Source organism: Salmo salar, chromosome 09, assembly GCF_965601325.2.
Source record: "Salmo salar chromosome 09, fSalSal1, whole genome shotgun sequence".
NCBI lineage: Eukaryota > Metazoa > Chordata > Actinopteri > Salmoniformes > Salmonidae > Salmo > Salmo salar.
The window spans coordinates 38,656,058-38,674,895 of NC_138299.1; the positions used below are offsets into that span (position 1 = coordinate 38,656,058).

The 18,838-nt window shown below is 43.5% G+C and overlaps 1 protein-coding gene across 2 annotated transcripts in view; it reads left to right on the forward strand.

The window, feature by feature from the left end:
- LOC106611281 (uncharacterized) overlaps window positions 1-18,627 on the forward strand; it is a 36,870-nt gene extending 18,243 nt beyond the window's left edge. For both annotated transcript variants that reach the window (XM_014211326.3, XM_014211325.3), the window contains exons 4-13: window positions 624-1,011; window positions 1,556-1,622; window positions 3,361-3,503; window positions 3,752-3,855; window positions 7,719-7,794; window positions 8,777-8,865; window positions 9,580-9,723; window positions 11,799-11,933; window positions 12,678-12,871; window positions 15,198-18,627. In XM_014211326.3, coding sequence (XP_014066801.3) covers window positions 624-1,011; window positions 1,556-1,622; window positions 3,361-3,503; window positions 3,752-3,855; window positions 7,719-7,794; window positions 8,777-8,865; window positions 9,580-9,723; window positions 11,799-11,933; window positions 12,678-12,871; window positions 15,198-15,447 — 1,590 coding nt within the window. In that variant the 3' untranslated portion in view covers window positions 15,448-18,627. The remainder of the gene's footprint in view (window positions 1-623; window positions 1,012-1,555; window positions 1,623-3,360; window positions 3,504-3,751; window positions 3,856-7,718; window positions 7,795-8,776; window positions 8,866-9,579; window positions 9,724-11,798; window positions 11,934-12,677; window positions 12,872-15,197) is intronic.
- Window positions 18,628-18,838: the final 211 nt, after the last annotated feature.

The following is an 18,838-nucleotide window of genomic DNA, read 5'->3' on the forward strand; positions in this document are numbered from 1 at the left end:
TGGGCTGCGATCGACCTGCTGGAGACCCCTGATGTAGAATGTATCCTCTCTAGTGTCTGACCAGATGAATAACTCACTTAGACTGCATGCTGTAAACATTGCTTCATACTAACTGGTGTATAAGGGTGTGGACAGGGGAACAGGGTGGACATGGTGGACAGGGAGACATAGTGGACAGGGTGGACATGGTGGACAGGGGGACATGGTGGACAGGGGAACAGGGTGGACAGGGGGACATGGTGGACAGGGAAACAGGGGGACATGGTGGACAGGGAAACAGGGGGACATGGTGGACAGGGAAACAGGGGGACATGGTGGACAGGGAAACAGGGTGGACAGGGGAACAGGGTGGACATGGTGGACAGGGAAACAGGGGAACAGGGTGAACATGGTGGACAGGGAGTCAGAGAGACATAGTGGACAGGGTGGACAGGGGAACAGGGTGGACAGGGGAACAGGGTGAACATGGTGGACAGGGAGACAGAGAGACATAGTGGACAGGGTGGACATAGTGGACAGGGTGGACATGGTGGGCAGGGGGGACAGGGTGGACAGGAGGACATGGTGGACAGTAGTAGTCATGTATTTCTGTGTTTGTACTGATGTTCTACCTCCTTCTTTAGAACGGCGGAATCGAGGGAGGGAACGACAACGACGGCAAGAAGCCCAAACGCCGTCCCCGGCCCGAACCCCTCTTCATCCCGCCTCCCAAGCCTGGCACCTTCATCGCCCCTCCTGTCTACTCCTGCATCACCCCCTACCAGAGCCACCTCCGCTCCCCTGTCCGGCTAATAGACAACCCCCTGACCATGCCGCCCTACACCCCCCCGCCCATCCTCAGCCCGGTGAGAGAGGGATCAGGTCTCTACTTTTCTACCTTCCTCTCCTCTGCTGCATCCAGCCAGGGTCTGCCTCCACCCAGGGTCTGCCTCCAGCCAGGGTCTGCCTCCAGCCAGGGTCTGCCTCCACCCATCACGCCCAAATCAGCCACACGCAGCCTGCTGCGATCCAGTGAGTACCACTATCTGGGGCCTACTGGGGTTGTAGTCCAAACCCCCATGTGCTTCTGGGGGTTGTAGTCCAAACCTACTTAACCTGTTTCTTTTGGGGGTTTTAGTCCAAACCTGCTCAACCTGTGTCCTACTGGGGTTGTAATCCAAACATACTCTACCTAGCTGGGTGTTTCTGGGGGTTGTAGTTCAAACATAGCCTACCTGAGTGCTACTGGGGTTTGCAGATGCCTTAGCACTGGTTTCCCCAGATCCAGATAAAGCTAAGATTCTCTATTGAGCATGCCTTTTAGTCCAGGGGTAAACTTAATCTGGGAACGTGAAACCGGCCATTAGGATTTCAACAAGCTGTCATCAGAATGAACTGTAGCTGTGTGAGTTGGACCATAACTTAATTCCCTCATATAAACGTTTCTTGAGGAATACGCATGAAGTAAGCTCACTTCCTCCAAATCTGCTATACTAAATATTTTCTGCTGTAATAAGGTTAAAAGGGATAAGAATAGTACATTTAGCGGACGTTTTTTTGTTGTTGTGTTTTTCAGACAGCGTTGACATAACCCCACCACTGCTCTCAGCGATCGGTGAGGCCACTCCAGTCAGCATAGAACCGTGAGTACACACACACACGCACACACAACACACCACCCTCCATACTCCTTTCATCCCATTATCAGTTACGTGTATGGATCTCAAGTTTAAGATTCGAGCCTGAGAGGGTGGTGTGAAACCAAAGTACTTTTAAATCAAAGTACTCTTAAATCAAAGTACTCTTAAATCAAAGTACTCTTAAATCAAAGTACTCTTAAATCAAAGTTAGAGTCAGAGAAGATATTCATCCAAGGCCAAACAACTAGTCAAATGGTACACTGTGTGTCTTTCTCAGTGATGGTGCTGAGTCTATTGATATGTGCTGCAGTAGAGGAGGACTGTTTTTGTGTTAGTTATGAAAGGATAGATTGGGTGCTTTGGATCTGACCCAGTTAGCCTGTATCACAGTCCTGATTTTATTCACAAAGACAGAGGAGTGTGTGTGTGTGTGTGTGTGGGAGGTGGGGGAGTGGTGATTGCTTGGTGAGAGAGAAACAGGGTGCATTGTGGATTGTCTTCCCTTTCTTCCTCTCTCTGACTGGTAGCAGCTGGCTAGTAGTCAGGGCGGCCGGGCGGCCAGGCAGGGGTAACCTCCAGTGGTGATAAATCAGGGCTTTCAGCTGAGTCTAGAGCAGCCAGCCTCCTCTGCTTCCTCCTTAAACACCCCACCTCAACCCCCTGAGCCAGATCAGCTTACAGCAGGGGCCTGTTGATTAGTGTACAATGTAGCAAAATGTTTTGCAATGGGGAAACAAACACGATTGTTTCTTATGGGAAAAGTCCATGTAGTCGTGAGCCAGATCAGCTTACAGCAGGGTCAGTTTAGGAGGCAAACTTTGTGAACGTTGCTGATAGAAATCAAATGAATAGAGCTGAAGTGATTCTTTATTCGACATCCACAGATGCTTGTTTGTTTTACCACAGAGGCCTAATATATTTTTATCTGAACGTTCTACAACATTGTGCCCTGCTGAACACACTCCAGCTAGCTCATTCTGGGAAGGGACCTGAACTGAGCTAGCAGGCTGCAGCCGGGTGCAATTAGTACACAGGGAGGGAGAAGGCTGAATAGTGTCTGTGTTCCAGACTGTTTCAAAGCTGCCATTAGCTATCATTGGAGGGGTATCCTGGGGATAACCTGGTCGACTTACCGCTTTATCACCGTCCGGTTGCTTCAGTGCAGCAGACCGTTTTTTAGATGATTAGCTGTGGCTTATTTCTGTAAACCAGCTGAACAAATCAATTCAAATCAAATGTTATTGGTCACATACACATGGTTAGCAGATGTTATTGTGAGTGTAGCGAAATGCTTATGCTTCTAGATCCGACAGTGCAGCACTATCTAACAGGTAATATCTAACAGTTCCACAACAAAACCTAATACACACAATCTAGTAAAGGAATGGGATGAGAATATATAAGTATAAAATATATGGATGAGCAGTGACAGAGTGACTAAGATGCAATAGATAGTAAAGAATAGATAGTGTAGGATACAGTATACAGTATATATATATATGAGATGAGTAATGCGAGATATGTAAACATTCCACTAGTTAACTACATGTCTGTATAAGAACACTTATTCACATTATTTTTCTTTAAATAGAAAATGGATCTAACTTGCGAAACCTTCCCTGTCGATCACAACAGTATGATCTAGAATTGTAATAATGGAGGCTATGCTATAGCAGGACAGAGAGACTGTGTGTCTCCCGTCTCTCCGACTGACCACTAACTATACATTCTGTCATCTCAGGCGTATAAACATCGGTGTGAGGTACCAGGCAGAGGTACCAGAGCTGAGGCAGCGTTCAGCGGCCCAACAAGACCATCCCAAGGCTGAGCTGGTCTGGGCTCCTCTCCACGATCTGGAGGCTAAACCTGGAGACCAGGAGAGAGGTAATACACTAACAAAAGTATCATCTAACTGTCCCACCATTAATACTGTCATAATACTGTCATTAACCAGGTTGGTATTATCCAATAGAAATGAGTCAGTAAATCAAGCATTCAGTAGTGATTTGAAGAACCCAGTGGAAAACATTTGCTGATCATGCTACAGTATCTCAATCACAATCTCTCTTTCTCTCTCTCTCCCTCCCCCCTCTCTCTCCCCCTCCCCCCCCACCCTCTCTCTCTCTCTTCAGTGGATGACCTCATGAACCTGGCGTGCTCAAGCGCTCTGCACGGCGGAGGGACCAATCAGGAGCTGGCTCTGCACTGCCTGTACGAGTGCAAGGGTGACATCATGGTGAGCAATGCATGATGGGTCATGATGACTGAAGAGGGATGACAGGGAGGGGTTAGAGCTGGGTCACATTCATTAGGGCATACTGTAGCAAAATGGTTTGAAACTGAAAATGAAAAAGGGGGTTTAGGTGTTGACAGATTGAACCTCTGTTTGTGAGGGTTTTCTTCCATCTTGCGTGTACTGAACAGAGTACAATCTTGGCTTTGGTGGGTGGGATTTAACTGGACCCCGGCTGTGTTCCAATATCCATACCTGCATTTCTTGCTATACCACCACCGAATGCATACACAATGCATTCTATTTTTTATGTTTTAATTTGAGCCATTTAGCACAGCACTCTCTACCACCAGCAAACACAAATGGTGTATGCTATGGTAAGGGTATTAGGGTGTATGATATGGTAATGCTATTAGGGTGTATGGCATGTTAAGGGTATTAGGGTGTATGGTATGCTATTGTAAGGGTATTATGATGTATGGTATGCTATGGTAAGGGTATTAGGGTGTATGCTATGGTAATGCTATTAGGGTGTATGGTATGCTATGGTAAGGCTATTAGGATGTATGCTATGGTCAGGCTATAAGGGTGTATGGTATGGTAAGGGTATTAGGGTGTATGGTATACTATGGTAAGAGTATTAGGGTGTATGCTATGGTAAGGCTAATTTGGTGTATGGTATGTATGGTAAGAGTATCAGGGTGAATGGTATGGTAAGGGTGTTATGGTAAGGGTATTAGGGTGTATGGTATGATAAGGCTATTAGGGTGTATGCACTGGTGTAAAGTACTTAAGTAAAAATACTTAAGTTGTTTTTGGGGGTATCAGTACTTTACTATTTAGATGTTTTACTACTTTTAATTCACTACATTCTTGAAGAAAATATTTCTCTTTTTAATCCATACATTTTCCCTGACACCCAAAAGTACTCATTACATTTTGAATGCTTAGCAGGACAGGAAAATGGTTCAATTCACACACGTATCAACAGAACATCCCTGGTCATCTACTGCCTCTGATCTGGAGGACTCACTAAACACACAGGCTTAGTTTAAATAATGTCTGAATGTTGGAGTGTGCCCCTGGCTATCCGTAAATTCCCAAAACAAGAAAATGGTGCCATCTGGTTTGCTTAATATAAGGAATTTGAAATTATTTAAACTTTTACTTTTGATACTTAAGTATATTTTAAACCAAATACTTTTAGACTTTTACTCAAGTAGAATTTTACTGGGCGACTTTTACTTTTACTTTAGTCATTTTCTATTAAGGTGTCACGGTTGTCGTAGGGTAAAGTGGACCAAGACGCAGCGGGGAAATGTGCACTCATCTTCTTTTATTAATCGGACAAAGAAGGTGAACCAAAACAACACGTACACAAAAAAAACACAACGACTAATAACATGCCGGTAAGGCAACAAAGCTATATACAGCACAATCTCCCACAAATACTAAAACAAACACATACCTATATATAGGACCCTCAATCAGAGGCAACTAGAAAACACCTGCCTCCAATTGAGAGTCCAATCCCCAATAAACTAAACATAGAAATACAAAGAACTAGACTAAACATAGAAATACATTAACATAGACCAGTGCCCAAAACCCGGAATAATAAATCAAACACACCACTAAACACACAACCACCCCGAACCACATAAAACAAATACCCTCTGCCACGTCCTGACCAAACTACAATAACAAATAACCCCTATTACTGGTCAGGACGTGACATAAGGTATCTTTCCTTTTACTCAAATATTAAAATTGTTTAAATTTTCCACCACTGGGTGTATGGTATGGTAATGTATTAGGGATTTATGGTTTGGTAAGGATATTAGGGTGTATGTTAAGGGTATCAGGGTGTATGGTTTGGTAAGGGTATTAGGGTGTATGGTTTAGTAAGGGTATTAGGATGTATGGTTTGGTAAGGGTATTAGGATGTATGGTTTGGTAAGGGTATTAGGGTGTATGGTTTGGTAAGGGTATTAGGGTGTATGGTATGGAAAGGGTATTAGGGTTTATGGTATGGTAAGGGTATTAGGGTGTATGGTTTGGCAAGGGTATTAGGGTGTGTGGTTTGGTAACGGTATTAAGGTGTATGGTTTGGTAAGGGTATTAGGGTGCATGGTTTGGTAAGGGTATTAGGGTGCATGGTTTGGTAAGGGTATTAGGGTGCATGGTTTGGCAAGGGAATTAGGGTGTATGCTTTGGTAAGGGTATTAGGGTGTATGGTTTGGTAAGGCTTTTAGGGTGTATGGTTTGGTAAGGGTATTAGGGTGCATGGTTTGGTAAGGGTTTTAGGGTGTATGGTTTGGTAAGGGTATTAGGGTGTATGGTAAGGGTATTAGGGTGTATTGTATGGTAAGGGTATTAGGGTGTGTTGTATGGTAAGGGTATTAGGGTGTATGGTTTGGTAAGGTATTAGGGTCTATGGTATGGTAAGGGTGTTTGGCAAGGGTATTCGAGTGTATGGTTTGGTAAGGACATTAGGTTCTATGGTAAGGTATTAGAGTGTATGGTTTGGTAAGGGTATTAGGGTGTATTGTATGGAAAGGGTATTAGGGTGTATGGTATGGTAAGGGTATTAGGGTGTATGGTATGGTAAGGGTATTAGGGTGTATGGTATGGTAAGGGTATTAGGGTGTATGGTATGGAAAGGGTATTAGAGTGTATGGTATGGTAAGGGTATTAGGGTGTATGGTATGGTAAGGGTATTAGAGTGTATGGTATGGTAAGGGTATTAGGGTGTATGGTATGGTAAGGGTATTAGGGTGTATGGTATGGTAAGGGTATTAGAGTGTATGGTATGGTAAGGGTATTAGAGTGTATGGTATGGTAAGGGTATTAGGGTGTATGGTATGGTAAGGGTATTAGGGTGTATGGTATGGTAAGGGTATTAGGGTGTATGGTATGGTAAGGGTATTAGGGTGTATGGTATGGTAAGGGTATTAGGGTGTATGGTATGGTAAGGGTATTAGGGTGTATGGTATTGTAAGGGTATTAGAGTGTATGGTATGGTAAGGGTATTAGGGTGTATGGTATGGTAAGGGTATTAGGGTGTATTGTATGGAAAGGGTATTAGAGTGTATGGTATGGTAAGGGTATTAGGGTGTATGGTATGGTAAAGGTATTAGGGTGGAGGAATTGTTAGTGTTGTCACTCAGCAAAGTTAACTGCTGTGTATCTAACATGTAACAGATGTGGTGCAGCACAGTGGCTAGTGAGTTCACTATTCCTGCTAGTATCCATGTTCTCCTTGAATCTAGGTGTTGTTTTGATATCAGATATGCTCAGTGCTCCATCTTTCCAATGTAGAAAACACTTACACACACACACATACACTGATACAGTATACACACACATGCTGACACACTAGAGTAAAGGTCATGTATGGGGCCTTGGGCAGAAACCCAGCAATGTGTTCAATGAGAGAGATAGAGAGAGAGAGACCGTGAGCTAGAGGGGCTGAGATATAGAGGAAGACAGCTTTTACTAGTGGCTCCAGCTTGCAGCATTTGGCCATGATGTTGTCAAGGAGACAGAGGGTGGCTGTCAGTGTGTGAAGTGCTCTCTCCCTCTCTCTCTCTCTCTGTCTCTGCAGCAGCAGGATACATGTTGCTCTCTTACAGTATATTTCCCAGTTCATCCCCTCATTATTAGGGACAGATCAGCCTCTCAATATCCAGTAGAACTCTGATCAGTGTCCTGTGTGTGCTCCAGCCAAGTAAACCTTGATTTGAAGTATTGCTCGGAGACTCATAAGCTGTTGCAAAAAATAAACAAACAGGACATTTTTCATGTATTACTCTTCAGAGTTAATTTGTAAATGGTTGGATTGATTTGTTGTTCTTGGTTTTCAGGAAGCGTTGGCCCTCCTGCTATTGAAAAACCCCATCTTCCCAAAGAACCACCGTCTAGGATACTACCACTACTCCGGTTGGTCAAGACAGAGAACTGGGGTTGAAAAATACTGCTCACTTTTCTGAAAGTGCCAGGTTTTCCAGAAATCCTGGTTGTAAAATTCCAGGAATCAGGAGAGAAAAAGCAGAAAATCCCTAAACCTCTAACTAGGATTTCTGGAAAACCTGGGAATTTTTTGAAAAGTTACAGAAATTCTACAACCCTACATATAACACTTTATATCTGTACAGTATTATGTCTATGGTTACTGCACTGCTCTCTCCTCTGGCACTCTCTTACTTTGTTTCTAAGTCACTGTGGGTAGTCTACTCTTCCTGCAGACAAGCCTCAGTGCAGAAATCTCTGTGGGTTGTCTACTCTTCCTGCAGACAAGCCTCGGTGCAGAAATCTCTGTGGGTACTTTTACGAAATTAGAATAATCAAACTTCATTGGATTATGTCAAAGTGCATTCCTGCAGGCATGCCTGTGCTGTCTGAATACTTGTATGAGTCCTTTTCTCCTCCCCTCTAGTAACAGGGATGGGCTCCAGAGCCCCCCTCAGCCTTAAACAATGGCAGCTGAAGGGAGGGGAGGTGCTAGCTGGTGGGGGATGGAGTGGGTGGAGCGGTGTGGGTCCATGGAGAGAGGGGGGGATTGGCTGTGGAAGGGAAACTGTGGAGGATTGAGAGTGTCGCTGGGGATGATGGGAGCAGAGTGAGAGGTAGAGTGGGAGAGGAGTGGGGTATTGGGTTTGTGGCGTTTGGTTAATCCCAAGCAGAGGACAGAGAACCATTGTTTGTCCAACCAGTCGTGTGTGTGTCCACCCTGTGCATACAGGAGCAGACAGTCACCAGTCAATGTCTGTCCGTCTAATTCCCCACCACTCTTTTGTCTGTTTTCTCTCTCTTTCTTTCTCTCTCTCTCTCTCTTCTTTCTCTCTCATTTTCTCTCGTTCTCTCTCTCTCTCTCTCTCTCTCTCTCTCTCTCTCTCTCTCTCTCTCTCTCTCTCTCTCTCAGGGTCAGACAGCTGGACCCCAGTAGAGAGAAGTTGCTTTAACAAAGGGATCGCTGCCTATAAGAAAGACTTCTTCATGGTCCAGAAACTGGTATGTACCAGTACATGTGCAGTACCAGTCAAAAGTTTGTACACACCTACTCATTCCAGGGTTTTTATTTTTTATATTTTCTACATTGTAGAATAATAGTGAAGACATTTAAAACAATGAAATAACAGATATAGAATGATGTAGTAACCAAAAAGTGTTTAAAAAATCTAAATATATTTTATATATGAGATTCTTCAAAGTTGCCACTGTTTGCCTTGATGACAGCTTTGCACAGCTCTTGGCATTCTCTCAACCAGCTTCATGAGGTAGTCACCTGGAATGCATTTCAATTAACAGGTGTGCCTTGTTGAAAGTTAATTGAATTTGTTTGAGCCAATCGGTTGTGTTATGACAAGGTAGGGGTGATATACAGAAGATAGCCCTATTTGGTAAAAGACCAAGTCCATATTATGGCAAGAACAGAGTTACCTCTGAGTTGGGATTTGGAGAGTGAGCTGCGTTCAGAGGATCTATGTGTTTGAGAGTGTGAGTTGGAAGCAGATACATTAGTTGAGAATACAAAATACAGATTTAAAAGCCACATGGTGGACCACTCAAATAGAGTTTTGAGACTCTATAAGCAGGAAAACACAGTACAGTATGTTAAAACATGTACTAGGCCTAGATATGAAGTGTCTGTTGATGTGTGTGTGTGTGTGTGTGTGTGTGTGTGTGTGTGTGTGTGTGTGTTTGTGTGTGTGTCTGGTGGTTCAGGTAAGCACTAAGACGGTGGCTCAGTGTGTGGAGTTCTACTACAGCTATAAGAGGCAGGTGAAGACGGGTCGGAACGGAGCTCTGATCTACGGAGACACGGACCCACCTGAGAGCAGGAACACTGAGGAGGAGCTGGACCACAAGGTGAGTTGATTGACTACCTACAAAAGGATGTTATAACACATTCACAAGTAGTACATAAGCATTTACAGATTCTATAAACAATCCATCCCTTTACCAACAGATACAACACTACATAAGCAATCTTTGTACAATAATTATTGTCTTCAATGTTCCCTCCAAATAAATTCAGTTCTGCTGAGCGCAAGCTTGAATATGATGTACAACTTCCGGCGTGTGTTTAATGTGAACACTGAGGCTGTATCCGCTTTAAGTTACAGTTCTAACAGTAGTTTACTGTGAACACTGAGGCTGTACCCGCTTTAAGTTACAGTTCTAACAGTAGTTTACTGTGAACACTGAGGCTGTACCCGCTTTAAGTTACAGTTTTAACAGTAGTTTACTGTGAACACTGAGGCTGTATCCGCTTTAAGTTACAGTTCTAACAGTAGTTTAATGTGAACACTGAGGCTGTATCCGCTTTAAGTTACATTTCTAACAGTAGTTTAATGTGAACACTGAGGCTGTACCCGCTTTAAGTTACAGTTCTAACAGTAGTTTACTGTGAACACTGAGGCTGTACCCGCTTTAAGTTACAGTTCTAACAGCAGTTTACTGTGAACACTGAGGCTGTACCCGCTTTAAGTTACAGTTCTAACAGTAGTTTACTGTGAACACTGAGGCTGTTCCCGCTTTAAGTTACAGTTCTAACAGTAGTTTACTGTGAACACTGAGGCTGTACCCGCTTTAAGTTACAGTTCTAACAGTAGTTTACTGTGAACACTGAGGCTGTTCCCGCTTTAAGTTACAGTTCTAACAGTAGTTTACTGTGAACACTGAGGCTGTACCCGCTTTAAGTTACAGTTCTAACAGCAGTTTACTGTGAACACTGAGGCTGTATCCGCTTTAAGTTACAGTTCTAACAGTAGTTTAATGTGAACACTGAGGCTGTATCCGCTTTAAGTTACAGTTTTAACAGTGGTTTACTGTGAACCCTGAGGCTGTACCCGCTTTAAGTTACAGTTCTAAACGTGGCCATGTAGGCAGGCTACTGTGGCTATTTGATCATAATGTAGGCCTACCAGTGTGGCCTACCATCAAAAACAATGGAGAAAATGTATGCCATAGCATTTTAACATGGAAATAGCTGTTCTATCATTCAGCCTACAGTAGCAGCCAGTGTGTGGTGTCAATGTAGGCCTACATTCCATGAAACACGCATGGCTTTACATTAACCACTTTATCCACTTGTCCTTCAGACTGAAAATGTTGTTGTGTTGTTTGATGCCAGAAACCACTTTACAAAATAAAATGCATCATTATTCCCATACCATTATTACAGAGAATCAGACAAATTATACTACCCTCTGCCTATTGGCTGCTAAGCTTATTCAAGCCTGTCTCAAAAATGCAACACTGTCCATTCAAGACACAAAAAAAACTATAACTGACTCACTTTTCGAAGATGGGTAGAAATGTACACGTTTTGTGCTCTTGCAGGAAGCAATCACTCCCGCATTGCTAACTACAAATGATCTATAACTGGGCTAATAATTCACTAACTACCAAAGGATATGAACAGATGTACAAATTTGCACATGTTGCTACATGTAGCTCTCTCTTTGATCTCAAAACAAGCACATCTACTGATGACCGCTCATGCTGTAAACATAGTCCAGTTTAAAGTGAATGGCACAGATCCATATATGGCAATGGTCTATTTGCATATAGGCCTACTGCAGCTCTGATTGGTTATGGCACACCGGTCTGTGTAGAGTACGGAGGCCCTGTCAATAGAATCCGACTCCGATGTGTTCTGCCTACAACAAAATCTCTTGCATAGTTAGTTTTGCATACTAAAGTATTTTATAGTTCGTTTTGTTTCGGTATGTTCCATTGAAAGTGGCTAATATTGTGTTGATTCTATCACAATTCCAACAGTAAAGGGAAACATTTATAGTGTTAACTAACGGCGAAAACTCTAGAAAGTTCAGTGAAGTTCAATATCGTGCTTCTCTAGCTTATATTTCTTCTGCACGGCAGTCCCAAGGGAACATTGCTTATCTTTCTCCCTTTCTCTCTGTCTCTCTCTCTCTCAGAGCTCTCAGAGCTCTCAGAGATTAGAATCTCGGAAGGAAGAGGAAGACAACAGGAATTGGGAGGGGTCAATTGACAGGAAGCAGCGGGGCTCCAGTCCAAGCAGGATGACACAGACGTTACAGGCCACAGAGAACGTGAGTGGGAGACTCAGGGACAGTGTGTGTCTGTGTGTTGGAACGGAGGAGACGCTGACTAGAAGATGAATGAGCATTTTCATGTATGTATGTGTTATGTTTATTCTTGTGTAATCAACACTGATGCCCCCATGCAGTAAACAACATTTGCACTTTTGAACTTGCCTTGACTGAGTTCACAGTAGGATAGTGGATAGGGAAACCAAGCTGCAGCGTTGTTAAGTCTGTTGCCCTCTAGTGGCTAAACACTGAACAGCTGACTTGGCTGGCTTCCTCTCTCCCCATGTTGCGTAATTTGACTCTGTCAGCAAACGATGACTCATAAAACTGACCCGTTCCCCATTTTCTGCAGTTAGTTGGGTGATCTGGTAGAAAGCTATGGTTTTAAAAGGTGGCCTCTTGAGCTTTGGTGAAACTTTGAGCTTTGTTATGTTTTGTATGGTCTGATGTAAAAATGTGTCAAAAACAAGCCTTATTATGTTGAGTGTATTTTGTACTAACCAGGTATGCAATGTTCAGGTTAGTTTGGCTCTAGCTGGGAGATGTGTGAGTGTGTGTGCTGACCAGAGGTGTGTGTGTGCAAAGCAGTTGGCAAGATACTACTCTGACAGTGATCAGCTGTCATGCGCAGCTTGGCAATGTGGAGGAGAAGGTGCTTTTTGTATGCATGCCTGTGTCCTTGCATCTATGATCTTTTGAATGCTTAAATAATGTTGCAAATTAAGTATTGAAATGTGTGTGCAGGCTGGAGCGGTCCTGGTGCTGAAGACACAGGACGATGTGAGGAGAGACCAGATGTCTTCCCGGGTCAGTCACCCCCCTCAGCCCCCTCCCAGCGCCCCCTCGAAACCACGGCCGCCTCCCAAGACCGGGACCATATCAGGGACCAAGGGCCCCGCCGGACCAGAGGGAGAGTTCCCTTGCAAGAAGTGTGGCCGGTAAGTGTCTGAGACATGTCTTAGATTAGAAGGTCTTAGATGGCTACTGGCAGAGCAACATGGTGCCGTCAACTGTCAAAGATGGCCCAACTCTCTATGTGGTTCTATGGCTAAAGGTACTGTATTTGGAAGCTCAGTTGGATTCTGGCTAAAGGTACTGTATTTGGAAGCTCAGTTGGTTTCTGGCTAAAGGTACTGTATTTGGAAGCTCAGTTGGTTTCTGGCTAAAGGTACTGTATTTGGAGCTCAGTTGGTTTCTGGTTAAAGGTACTGTATTTGGAGCTCAGTTGGTTTCTGGTTAAAGGTACTTGGAAGCTCAGTTGGTTTCTGGTAAAAGGTACTTGGAAGCTCAGTTGGTTTCTGGTAAAAGGTACTTGGAAGCTCAGTTGGTTTCTGGTTAAAGGTACTGCATTTGGAGCTCAGTTGGTTTCTGGTTAAAGGTACTTGGAAGCTCAGTTGGTTTCTGGTTAAAGGTACTTGGAAGCTCAGTTGGTTTCTGGTTAAAGGTACTTGGAAGCTCAGTTGGTTTCTGGCTAAAGGTACTGTATTTGGAAGCTCAGTTGGTTTCTGGTTAAAGGTACTGCATTTGGAGCTCAGTTGGTTTCTGGTTAAAGGTACTTGGAAGCTCAGTTGGTTTCTGGTTAAAGGTACTTGGAAGCTCAGTTGGTTTCTGGTTAAAGGTACTTGGAAGCTCAGTTGGTTTCTGGTTAAAGGTACTTGGAAGCTCAGTTGGTTTCTGGTTAAAGGTACTTGGAAGCTCAGTTGGTTTCTGGTTAAAGGTACTTGGAAGCTCAGTTGGTTTCTGGTTAAAGGTACTTGGAAGCTCAGTTGGTTTTTGGTTAAAGGTACTTGGAAGCTCAGTTGGTTTCTGGTTAAAGGTACTTGGAAGCTCAGTTGGTTTCTGGTTAAAGGTACTTGGAAGCTCAGTTGGTTTCTGGTTAAAGGTATTTGGAAGCTCAGTTGGTTTCTGGTTAAAGGTACTTGGAAGCTCAGTTGGTAGAACATGGAGTAAATGCTAAATGGTATATAAAAGAAACATAGTCTTGAGATCCAAGATTTGAATAAAGCTATTCCAATTGATTGATTGCAAAGTGTACAACATCTGTCAATATTTTGTAGCAAGTTGATGTTTATTACCATGAATTTTGCCCTTGAGGCAGAACTGAGCGATTTCCGCTTGATGGGCCAGCTGCAAAGTCCAAATTGGCTATATATGAAAACAAATCATGACAAAAATAGCTTTTTGGTCTTAAGCATTAGGGTTAGCAGTGTGGTTAAGTTTAGGGTAAAGGTTATGTTTAAAATCAGATTTGATGACATTGTGTCTGTGACAGTAGTGACCACTCTGCAGAGCTGCCTCCAGGGCAAGAGTCATGAATATAAATACCAACCTGCTGTTTTGCAATTCGAGGTTGTCCACTCTGAGAGTGAATCGTATGGACTGGTAGTAGTGATGTGTACTGTATATTGGAGAAGAACCCTTGATCAAAGGGTGCTGAGATATCGACAACATCTGCAGGATAACTGTCTTCTACTGGTTGGTTGGAAAATGTTGGAATCTTAGAGATGTTGTTGGTTGCAAAAACACTGATTTGAGAAGCACTCCGAGCACTGTGTGTGCGTGGGTGAGTGCGTTTGTGTGTGTGCATGCACGTGTATAACATAGTGAGAAGTGCTCCTTGGTGGTTGTTTGAGCAGGAAGGAATAAAGCAGAGTTGGCCAATTTTGATAGAAGAGCTCACCCTTAGCAACCGCAGTCCTGTTATTATCAACTGTCTCCTAGCAACTGAAACACAGCAGTGATATGGCATGCCATGCCCCCAGTCTATGCAGCTCTGCCCAGTGACTGACAGTGTACTAATTATCAACACGCCCATTATCCGGGTCCTCATTGGCCCATATACTGTAGACTACTCTGCAGTATTCTGCCTTATCATGGTGTTGCACTTCATACAATTCTAGATTCACAGTAGAAATACCACGAGAGCGGACCTTCTCTTCTGCACAAGCACTGTATGGTTTGTGAACCTAGATTATGAAGTGAGGAAAACTGATATTTCATTTACACGTGGACAAATGTTTCTGGCATCTGGACTTCATCAGTTCTCCTTCCTTCAGATTCAAGGTTCACACACAGTACAGTGATTGTGTAAAGACAAAGTCTACACTCCTCGAATTGAAGTGCGGACCTATTTTTCTACACTGAACCATAAACCAACACCATACAGTGCTTGTCCACAGATACGAAAGCTTACAATGAAGCCAACCCAGTCTTCTCTCTGAACTCTAACCTCTGTGCATCTCCTCCTCCTCCTCCTCCCCTTAGGATCTTCTACAAGGTGAAGAGCCGCAGTGCCCACATGAAGAGCCACGCGGAGCAGGAGAAGAAGGCCGCAGCTCTGAGGCAGAAGGAGGCGGAGGAGAGGGCAGCGGCCCAGGCGGCGGCAGAGGCTGCAGCGTTACTGGCTGCGCGGCAGAACGGGGAACGGGAGGGGAACACAGCTGGAGGAGACAGCACAAACGATGACTCATCTGAGGAAGATGATGATGAAGAGGAAGATGAGGACTGGCACTAAGACCATAGAGAGAAAACGAGCCCACCCCACCTGTCTTTGCCATTATGGCAAGTGCACGCTCAATCTATCTGGCTAAGACAGACAGACAGACCTCTCCACTGGCAGGGTGAGGGGTAACAAACAGAACAGAGCAGAACTCTGAGGCCTCAGAACCCTAGCGCCCTCGAGTGTTCAGCTACGGCTCCTAGTGCTCAAGGGACATTTTACGCCCTCTTGTTACGCCCTCTTGTTACGCCCTCTTGTTACGCCCTCTTGTTACGCCTGCTTTAGCAGCATTTCTCTCTGGAAACAAACTGTCTTTATAAACAAACTGCTTTTGTATTGTTTCATGGAACAGGATCTCCTATCTTGACACTTTCAGGGACAAGTTCTCTCACACGTTTTCTCCCTCTTCCCTTTAACCTGCTTGTGAAGTGTTCAGGGGTTAACTCTCTCTCAGGCACACAGTAGGGTAGGAAAGAAAGCCATGCCATCTCTCTCTAACACCAATACTTTCCTTTCTCCTGTCTGCCATCCACCCCTGGCTTCTTCCTCTTCCTGCCAGCACTTTCAGCCAATCACAACACACAGACTCATCAGGTGGGAACTATATAGCCACGCCCCCATCGCAGTCTTTAACAACTAGAATAGTTTGTGATGCCTGGCAATGCAAGACTACATGAGCCACAATGCAACCCAGCTTGGCCACTGCTTTCTCTACTCTCTGCTCCCCAGTTTGATATGTTATTATGAATAGAAGGACACCATATGAGTGATTGGGGCCATGCAATATTGAAGTTGAAAGGACTTCCAGGTCATGAAAAGCCCAGATAGACTGATGTGGTGGTAACACCAAAGATGGTGGATAAATGAAGATTTCCCACTCAGGCCGTTTACCATTGAAAAAAATGGTCAGTTCCAGTCTGCTTAAGGGGGTGGCTCTCCCATAGGCACCAATGCTTTAGTAGCTGGGTCTGATCCGCTTAGTTCATTGACTGTACATGAACCAGAAAAGGTGGGATGTCTCACTTCTTCCATCTCTCGTAACACTGCCTGTGTGGAGGCTTACCTACATGTGAAGGAAGGAACAGTTTAGAGAACAGAACACACATCGTTGTGTGACTTTCAGCTTTTTTCCTGTTTGGGACTTTTTCACACACTCAAGGCTGCCAAAAGCTTGCACAGATGCGTCGGTCCTCAGTTCACCAAACTGGTTTCGTCTTAGTTTCAAGTGCTGTTCTTTTGGGTTTTAGTTTTGTGAATCCTTACCCTGATCACTTTTTTATAGTCATCATGTGGTGTTTCTCCTCACTGTCGATGCCTTGGATGTTTTTAACGCTTTTTATCTTTGGATGAACGACAATCAATTTTACAAAGGTTCTTTTTATATTCAACGAGTTACTGTTGCTTTTCTGCTTATTATATCAAATTGTTAATGTTGTTTTTTGTTAATAATATTGTTATTAATAATGTCACTGTTGTCTCTTGTATTATTGTGATTTTGGATTGTTTTTGCGGCAGGTTGCTTTGGAGATCTCTTTCTCATTTGACTGTAGTTTAGGGTTATTTAAGACATTGCTTTCGCTGTCTGTTTTGAACTGTGAGGTTTTAGAATTACATCTAAAGACAGTCTGAGTAGAGAAGAGATGTGAAACAGAATTGTAAACGTGCAGTAGATAGAACAACCACATGATCCCTGATGACACCCTTCTTCCTTGTATCCAGATTAAAACGGTTTAGGTAAACTAAGGGTAGGGGTTAGGGTCAGGGTTAGGGTTGGGTTTAAAGCTAGGGTTTAGGGTATGGACATCCCAAAGATTCCGGGATAGCACTAACCACATCATTACGGCAGGAGGAAAGAGGGAGGAAAACATGATGATGATGTTGACTGTTGACTGTTGAATGATGTTGACTGTTGAATGATGTTGACTGTTGACTGTTGAATGATGTTGACTGTTGAATGATGTTGACTTGAATGGGTATGTCCGCTCTATTTATTCTATGCCTATAGTCTGGACTCTTAGAAAAGGATGTCTCTATCTATCTGACTATCTTATTGTCGACATATCTCGTTCTGCCAAGCTCCATATCTCTATCGCCTCTGCCAAGCGCCAGACCAGACTCTATCTGTCGCCAAGGCAACAAACGAGCAGGCTGAAGATTCTTCTCCTTAAGCAGTCATCCACAGTGGGGAGCAGAGAGGAACGGCTCCTATTACTGGGCCCAGTTAAACCTACCTGGGTACTATGCACTGTGTGTGTGTCAGAGGAGGCTGGCGGGGAGGGCTATAGGAGGACGGGCTCATTGTAATGGAATACATGGAACAGTATCAAACATTTACATTTGAGTCATTTAGCAGACACTTTTATCCAGAGCGACTTACAGGAGCAATTAGGGTTAAGTGCCTTGCTCAAGGACACATCGACATATTTTTCACCTAGTCAGCTCGGGAATTCCAACCAACAACCTTTCGGTTACCGGCTCAATGCTCTTATCTCCTGGGCTACCTGCCACCACCAGAAACAACGTGTTTGACTCCATTCCACTGATTCCATTCCAGACATTACAAACAGCCCATACTTCTATAGCTCCTCCCACCAGCCTCTTTGGTGTGTGTGTGTTTGAGTGTGTGATGTGTATGCATTCTGGAGCGTTTGTGAGTGTGTGGAATGCCACTTGCAAGTTTGCTTTTTCTAGTCAAATATCACTCTAAAATATAATTTAGCCAGTTGAGGTTTTATCCTGACTGTTCTCTTTTGTTATCTCAATTTATCTCTCCTTACCCTTTTTTTATTATTATTTTTCTCCCAACAAGATTGTCATGGGCAATTGTTTGTTTTGAAATGTTATTTTAATACTGTAAAACAGAATTAAGGAGGAAATTGAGGGAGGGCATGCCACGAATGCCAAGAAGCTGGAAGCCTTATTCACTTTCATTCAATTAGTTAAGGGAATAAAACACTTTACATTTTATTTACATTAAGAATATCTATGAATTAAACTCTATGAATGCATACTTTGTATGCTATTTTCTTATGGGGTTCATTTCACACTAATGATGTAAAATGGAATGGAATCTCAAGTGCTTTTTACTACAATATAACTTATTTGGTTAAATTAGATTTTTACTGCCTGTGTGTTTTTGTAATAAAAAATGGGGAAAGCACTGTTTATTAAAATGTTACAATACTCATGAAATAAGTGTTTTGGTCCTTTACAAAACGTGCTAGTATCTATAAGCTGACATGTTATTGGTCCAGGTTATTAGACCAAGTCCATGTAGTCACTGTTTCATTCAATGTGTGTCTGGCTACAGGGTAAAGTGTTCTCTAGGTGCAGATCTAGGATCAGCTTCCCCTCCGTCAATCTTAACCCCAACCATTAGTGGGGGAAATGCTAAACTGACCCAAGA